Below are 8,595 nucleotides of genomic sequence, written 5' to 3' on the forward strand. Positions count from 1 at the left end.
GTGAGCCACCGCACCCGGCCATAACTTGTTCTTTTTTCTTATTTTACTTAGCGTAACTTCTTCAAGGTTCATCCATGTTGTAGCATGTGTCAGAATTCCCTTATTTTTAATGGCTGAATAATATCCCTTTACATGTGCCTACCAGTCTGTTTATCCATCCATCCACCCATCTATCCATCAGTGGACACTTGTGTTGCTTCCACCTTTTTGCTATTGCAATGCTACTATGAACACTGGTGTACAAATATCTGTTGGAATTCCTGTTTTCAATTCTTTTGGATGTATACCTAGAGGCAGAATTGCTGTATGATTAATTTCTACATTTCATTTTTTGAGGGACCTCTGTACTGTCTTCCACAAGTGATTGCACCATTTTACATTCCCACCAGTAATGTACAAAGGTCCCAATTTCTACACATCCTAACACTTATTTTTTTATAATAACCATCCTAATAGATGTGAACTGTTAGCTCACTGTGGTTTTGATTTGCATTTCCCTAATGATTAGTGATATTGAACATCTTTTCATGTGCCTATTTGTATATATTTACAGAAATGTCCTTTTCCCATTTTTTAATTGGGTTCTTTTTTGTTGTTGAGTTGTGTAAGTTCCTTATATGTTCTGAATATTAATACTTTTTTGAATATTACTCCTTTATCAGATATTTGATTTGCAAATATTTTCTCCCATTCTGTGGGTTGCTTTTTCGTTCTTGATAGTGTCCTTTGTACAAGTTTTTAATTTGGTTGTAGTCCAATTTATCTAGCCAAGCAATCACTGCCAAATTTAACATCATGAAGCTTTCCCTTGTTTTCTTCTAAGCTTTATAGTCTTATATCTTAAGTTTTGGTCTTTGATCCATTTTGAGTTAATTTTTACATATGGCGTTAAGGACCCAATTTCATTCTTTTCCACACAGATATCCAGTTTTCCCAGTACCACTTGTTTAAAAAGACCATCTTTTCTCCATTGAATGGTCTTAGCATCCTTCTTGAAAATTATTTGGCTCCTGGGCTCAAGCAATCCTCCTGTGTACCTGGGATTACAGGTGCAAGTCACTGTACCTAGCCAATTCAAATAATCTTAATACTGTACTATGGCAACAGAATGGCATGTTGGAAATAAATGTAAGGCTATGATGTGCTCAGATATGAAATGTAGGGAGTTTGACTCCTGTATAGAGGGTTGGAGAAAGTGAATTACAAACAAGACTAATAAGGAAGCTACAATAATCCAGGCAAACTCTGTGGGATAGCAATACAGGTTGAAAGTCAGTGTAGAATGGAGCCTTTCTGTACCTAGAACCATGAGCTCCAGAAAGTGACTTTCTGCCATGGCTTGGGAGATAAAACACTTTAATCTTTTCTCATCTTCATCTTAATTATTTAGAAGATTCGAAGGAATTGTTTGATTCTTAGATACCATTTTACAGAGGAAACTGAGGCTCAGAGAACAAGGGCCACTGTTGCACTATTAACAGGGGCACTATTCACATTGTAGTCTATGGAAACGGCCCCTTCTGGAACACAAGTATGAATGGCTCCTGAAGTTGTACACTGCAGCAGCCCTGTTGGAGAGGTTACAGTGTAACGGTAGATAGTGGAATTGATCTCTATCTAAAAACCTGTGCTCTTCTCACTATACTATTTCTTCTTATGATATCTTATTTATGGGTACTTAGGGTTAAACACTGAATTAAAACAAATTAAACACATCCCAGATACGGGTTTTTCACAAGAACATGATACGCTTATTAAAATGAATTTAATGGAATCCTCTAAGTACTAGTTACTTAACAACAATAAATTAAGGTGCTTGATGTATTCTTAAAACTTTACTTAATAGGAAAAATAAGGGTAAAACAGATATGAGGGCCCAATCATTTACTTTGGGCTTGCCCAAAACAGTTATATATGAGGAGTTTTACAAAAGCCTGAAAGGACTAACCACAAAAATTAAGACCATGAATCAATTTTCTGCAGACAATTCTTGAATTATCCTAACATTTTAAGGCCAATTTCCCCAGGAAGTGATTTGTAATCACTTGTAGGCAAAAAATACCTAATCTTAGTAAAAAGCACATATTTAGCAATTAGTTCTTTATATATAAAAAACTATTTAATTCACATTTATGCCAAGAACACTATAATTTATAAAATTTTCATCTGTACTCTTATCCTATGCCTATCCCTGCTAAAGGCAGGAATATTTCTTTCTGCTGAGGATTTCTTTGATGCTCTCAAAGACAGGTTAACCATTACGAATTGTTGCCAATAAGATAATAGGGAACACTGACCAGAGATCCTCTGGGAAAGTAGCTAAAATATGATTAAAAGGGGAAAAGCAGAAGCGCACATACACAAAGATTTATGGTTATCGATAAAAATAAAGACATCTCTGAACAGATGGTAGAATCCCCTCCTTGAAAATTTTCAGAAATGAGGTTCACAGAACTGCAGAAGAAACTTTAGATTTAGAAACATCTTATTTGACTGATGATGAATTTTAGAGTGGTTAGGTGACCTGCCCACGATCACAAAATTAATGCCAGAGTCTGGACTAGAACACAAGATTCCTGACTTCTAGACATGTGCTCTTTTTTTCATTAACTACACTGCCTATCTTTATTTGTTTCTAGCCACTTGAAGCGGTCCCCCTAACTCTTTCTGCTCTACAATTTGCCCCTTGGGATAATCAGAGGAACAGAATTCTGGATTATGCAGACCATGCAGAGCTACTGACCTAACAACGAATGAGACATTATTTCAAACAATGACCATACTAAAATTCATTTGTGATGGGGAATAGAAGAGTAATACAAAAGAAGGAAATTCTGTAGACAAGAATAAGAGAAGCACAAGAGGAAATATTCTCCTCTTTTGTACTGTTATTTTATTACTGTTATTTTATTTTGTTAAGTCCATATATTATATAAAACATAACAGGAAAAATGAACAAATTTATAAAATAAATTGAGGTGTTTGGATGAAAAAAAATACAAGAGCTTTGCCTTCATGTCTGTAGATCTCTCAATAGTTTGTTGGTCTTGCACTTTAGATATCAAATAAAGATATCTAGCTTGACACACAAAAAAGTTGGTATACTGCAAAGTTAAGCCATAGTTAAGTTTGTTGATGGGCCAGGAAATGATAGATTTTCTAAATCTTATCCTTAAACATTGGCTATAACAAATGCTGATATAGGAAAATGCAAGCTTTTATCAGACAGCAAGAGGGAATCTTGAGTGAATGAATGCAACTTACCTCCAAGTCCTCTGAAAGGAGGTGAGAAAATAAATACTGTGTTTTACCAGTGCTCCCCCCAAAACATTATTCTAAGCATGCAGGAGGGTGTTGTGAGCAGCTACAATAGTAAGATCCAACCCAGAGGTAGGTTCATGGCCAAGAGTAGGACAGTGGTTGAGGAAATCCTCCTAGGGCCAGTACCATTTCACAGAAAGCCCATTTGTGCTGGGGGATGAGTCTATGGCCTATTTTCTTCTGATTCAAAAGGACATTCCCAATTTCAATCTTGCTGAAAAAGAGGCATTTTTGCACCTGCTATTAAGAACAGCTAGGATATAGGATAAGGCTGGCATAAAATTATTTAGCAAGCACATGCTAGCTATTCCAGTTTGAAATCTACCACACTGTAAAATCAACAGGAAATGCTGAAGATGAAGCTGTTGTTCCTCCAGATGAGGGAACAAAATCTTACAAAAAGAGAGATTAGGCACTCACTTAACTCTATATGGAGAACATCCTTCTCAAGCTAGATGGAAGATGAGGAAGAACATTACCAAAGGCTGACCAGGCCATCTGGAGACCAAAAGGAGAGGAAAACAGGCATTTAGGAAGAAAGCTAGTAGAAGAAATTCTTTATGGGCCTGACTAGGTAAGTGAATCTAAGGCAACCACACCAAAGATATGCTACCCATCACTCCAGCATGAAGCTGGTGGCAAAGTATCTCAAGACATTTTAAACCCAGAGAAATGTATGAAAAATATGATAGTTAACCAAGCAAATTAAAACCAAACCTCCAATGGAAAATCTCTTCAGATCCGAAATCCAAGATACTCACTTTTCATTAATTCTGTGCATTATTGGGGGGGGAAAAAAAGTAACAAATGTAAAGATTTGTTTTATTTCCACTGGGGGAAGGAGGAGGATAAATAGAACTGTTTTCCAATTTGCTCTCCACTGTATACATACATACCCATACACATACATACACATACATACACCAAAAATACCCCAACAAAAAACACAACAAAAAACCCAAGAATCAAAAACCAAAACACCCTCAAACTGCACCAATACTTCATATTTTGACCAAAAGAATAGATCCTGGAAGTGCAAAATGCAAAATCAAATGACCGAAAAATGCTGAACAAACAGCATTATTAATATACAAAATATTTATATTACTGAACTAGTAACAGGTGATGTTCTCCGTGTCTGTAAAACTTTGGAACCACATAGCTGATTTGTTAAATCTAGTCCATGCCAGCTTCCAAAAAACCAGAAAAAAATTTTAGTTAGCTTCATTCTTTGATGCCTCATCAAAATTTTCTACAAGATCTGAAAAAAAAAAAAAAAAGTAAATGAATCAAAGAATACAAAAAAGGAAAAAGAGGTACATGAAACTCTTAACTTTTTACCCAAATAAAAACAAAATTATTGAAACTAGAATTAGCCTGAAAACATACAGCACAACAGGCAGAAATAAACTGGTGGGATCTCAATAATAAAAACTGAATTATCGATTTACAACAGTAATCCTAAAGAAATGTTCATCTATTCTGTCTATGCAAACCATTAAGGTGAATGGCATTTTCATATGTCAATTATAATTCACACAGAAATGTTATAACAATAACTATGCAAATTTATAATCACAGTGATTTCAATTTAATAAATGCAGGCAGCAGAGCTTTTTACAACAATTTTGAAGTTCTAAATGGGGGGTGGTAGTATTCTTTTTCATTAAATCCTATCCACACATCATTGTGAACCAACTTAAATTCACGAGCTCCTAATCAACAAAAACCTGAAAGTCATCCATGCAATGAGAGAAATGAGATGCTAAAAATCTTAAGACTAAAGAAATGTGATTTACCTGGAACGTCATCATCCTCTTCATCAATGTCTTCTGGTTTTGGTGCTTTGCTATCCAAGACTACAAAAAGTTTATTTTAATGTTGTTAATCATTGACAACAAAGACCTTTAACAGAATGATTAAAATGTTTATCCTTTTTCCTGTCTAAATCTCATGTTTGTTGAGAAAAAGCTAAATATTGTCAATCTAAAATGCTATTCACATTTCTTTGCTTAAGTAACATTAAAATCAACAAAACTTTAACTTAGATACACACCAATACAGCTGGCAATTTTAGTGGGCAGCAAAGGTAAAATTTATATGCAAAATGGAATAATTCAGATGAGTCTGAGTAAAAAGACATTTAATTTATGGTGGCTATCTTCTCCAAATAAAAAATTAATATTCAAGTTTTTTCCCATTTCTTTTGTTGTAAGAAAATGTCTAGCTTTGTAGTATAGGCACTGAAATACTAGCCTTTTTGGTTTTTAGGGGAATAATACATATTTGAAATCAGGACTATCTTGGAAATTCATAACTTATGGTTGTTGCATCTATAGTGCACTCAATAATATTTGACAAAAATATAGTTCTCTGATAATAGTATTTTCTGGTTGTCATTAATTAGCAGTGAATATCAAATTAATTAACTGTTTAAATTGTGGCCTGCAGATCCTGGCACTTTCCTTTTAGGCAATTACCTCTCAACTTACTATATTATTACCAAAATGTTTCTGAATATTCTATATGCTATACTACATAATTACTAAAGAAAGAAACTTAAAATTTTATGAAACATACAAGTGCCTTTATAGAAGGTAAAATAATTACATACGGGCAAATTCAATTTAAGATGGGGCAATCATTCATTCATTCCTTGACAGGGTCTTGCTGTGTTGCCCAGGCTGAGGTACAGTGGTGTGATCACAGCTCACTGCAACCTCAAACTCCTGGGCTCAAGTGATCCTTCCTGTTTCAACCTCCTGAGTAGCTAGGACTACAGTTCATGCCACCATGCTTGGCTAATTTAAAACACATTTTTTTTTAGAAATGGAGTTTCACTATGTTGCCCAGGCTGGTCTCAAACTCCTGGCTTCACGAGATCCTTCTGCCTCGGCTTCCCAAAGTGTTGAGATTACAGGCGTAAGCCACTGTGCCCAGCCCACTTTTTAAATTAGGTTCTTTAACTAAGGTTGGGGGAGAAAGAGGTACGAAATTAAAATACTTACCTTGCCGTGGGAACTGTTCAGCTAACTTTCTAAGGCTTGTTAAGCTGTCAGCACCCAGCTGACTTAATATTCCGGGAAGCATTTCTGTGATTGGTTTAGCTTCTGCATGACCGGTAATTGCAAAGGTGTTAGCAGACAGGGAAGCCTGGACTTTGGGATTGTTGAAATGAATAACTGTCCCATCATCTTTAATCATGTTCACCTGTATGATCACAGAAGGAAAATATACTTTACATGCTAGGTACAACTAAAACAGTATCTTTTTAAAAAGCAACTTAGGGCTGTTCCCAATGATAGTAGGTTATCAGAGCTTATTAACATTAGTGCCACTAAAGTTGGTATACAGCCCCCCACTGCTAAATTTGACTGGCTTAAAAATAAATAGATAAATAAAATAAAAAATAAAGATAAAAAGCAACTTGGCCAATTATGGTTTTTTACTTGGTAATTATGCAATGCTAAGGTAGTAATTATAGCTAAGCAGAGGACATGAGTGGAAAAAGACCCCAGTAATAAAGTACAATGGTGTAGACTGCACAAATTACTAGGATGGTCAAGAAATAGTCATTTTGTTATAGAATCTAGATTTTAAATTCAAAGACTTCTAAGAGAAGGAAATTCATGCCCACGTTTAAAAAAAAAATGGAATTAACAGCCAAGACCTTGCTTCTGAATGAAATTACCCATTATCTTACTCAATTTATGCTATCAAAATCAATGTAATTACTATTTGGTGGGGTAGCATCTTACTTAGGAGACTGGCTGTAAAGGGGAAATAGTATATGGCAAAAATAACCACTGAAAATCCATAAAGAACACTCAGAAATTTAATCAATCAGGTGTTTCACTCCTTCGAACACTTAATAAATTTACAAAAATTTCACCTTGTTCTCATGATGTCATTCTTTATAGGGGATTTTGTCAGTTCCTCTAATTCTTAAGGGTAGCTTCTCCATAACCTTCAATACCCCTATAAGGTCAAAGAAGCTCTCCCACCCACTTCCTTGGCTACCTGAACATGCTTTATCTATGACTGAGAAACCTTTAAAATCGCCCTCACATTCTTTTTATAACTTCTATTAATATGAACTGTTTCAGATTTGATTTCATCCATTGCCTGGGACTTACTGAAATGGAAGGCTGAACACACACTATTTAAATTATTTTTCTCTTTCACTCATGTACTTTCTGGGTTTTTTTTTTTTTTTGGTAGAGTTGAATTTGCGTAAGTTAAATGTGTAAATAATGGGATTCCACTGTGTAGTTGATTCCACTGGGTAAGTTACCTTGGTGGTAACATGCTTATTAATATAAAAAGGTTAGGAGAGTTAACTCTTGGCTACTTTAGAAGCATTTCATGTTCCATCCAAAAACTGCCCTTGTCACAATCAAGCAGAGATGCTGAGTGTTCTCCATGGTCAGTGGGAAGTGGGCTTTTCTTCCTCAGAGGTGATCACCACTATTGACAGCACCAGAAAGGAAGGGGAAGAAAGGGACTTCTAAATTTCAGGCAAGACCTGGAACACAGAGAAAATAAAGGCTAATCCCTGGAAAATTATAACTAAAACCCACAAATGAGTTACCAACTTTTTCTGATAAAAATCACTATTTCAATTCTATACCCTTCCCTCTCTCAGTATTATACTTAAGGTTCTATTAAGTATATCACACACAATAAGCATTTAATCCAGCTGTTAGAAACAAATGGCATTGTGAGTTACTTAATATTAACTTTAGGAAAGATAAATCATATACTTCAAAGATAATTATAGTTTTGGTAGAAAAGTTCGATGTTAAAGTGGCTGCAATCTGGGAGAGGAAGGGCTTGAGAAGGGTGACAGTGGATACGAAATGGGATGCTGCTCTGGATCTAGCCTAGAAGCACATAATTTTAGTACAGGAAAAGAATAAATAAAGATATGGTAGGACTATATTTTCCAAATCAAGATCAAATTACACAGTTTACAACAATACTTCCAGTTACAAAGAGTCTCAAATATTAGAATTTAAGACATTTTTTATTTATAGACATTAAAATCACAAGAAATTTGAAATCAGTATTATTTTTTAAAAATCCAGGCTATAGGCCAGGCGCAGTGGCTCACACCTGTAATCCTAGTACTCTGGGAGGCCGAGGCGGGCAAATTGTTTGAGCTCGGGAGTTCGAGACCAGACTGAGCAAGAGCGAGACCCCATCTCTACTAAAAAATAGAAAGAAATTATCTGCACAACTAAAAATATATAGAAAAAATAAGCCAGGCATGGT

The 8,595-nt window shown here is 35.3% G+C and overlaps 1 protein-coding gene across 2 annotated transcripts in view; it reads right to left on the reverse strand.

Annotated features, from left to right (window-relative positions):
* Positions 1 to 2,898: 2,898 nt before the first annotated feature.
* Positions 2,899 to 8,595, reverse strand: part of BTF3L4 (basic transcription factor 3-like 4) — a 27,028-nt gene continuing 21,331 nt past the window's right edge. The window contains exons 1-3 of one of the 2 annotated variants that reach the window (XM_012639461.1): positions 6,330 to 6,576; positions 5,121 to 5,180; positions 2,899 to 4,582 (exon numbers count right to left, since the gene is read on the reverse strand). In XM_012639461.1, coding sequence (XP_012494915.1) covers positions 4,536 to 4,582; positions 5,121 to 5,180; positions 6,330 to 6,525 — 303 coding nt within the window. In that variant the 5' untranslated portion in view covers positions 6,526 to 6,576 and the 3' untranslated portion in view covers positions 2,899 to 4,535. Of the gene's footprint in view, positions 4,583 to 5,120; positions 5,181 to 6,329; positions 6,577 to 8,595 lie in introns of those variants that run through there. The other variant, XM_012639460.1, reaches the window with a different exon arrangement.

This window comes from Propithecus coquereli, unplaced genomic scaffold (assembly GCF_000956105.1).
Source record: "Propithecus coquereli isolate 6110/MARCELLA unplaced genomic scaffold, Pcoq_1.0 Scaffold14, whole genome shotgun sequence".
Taxonomy (NCBI): Eukaryota; Metazoa; Chordata; class Mammalia; order Primates; family Indriidae; genus Propithecus; species Propithecus coquereli.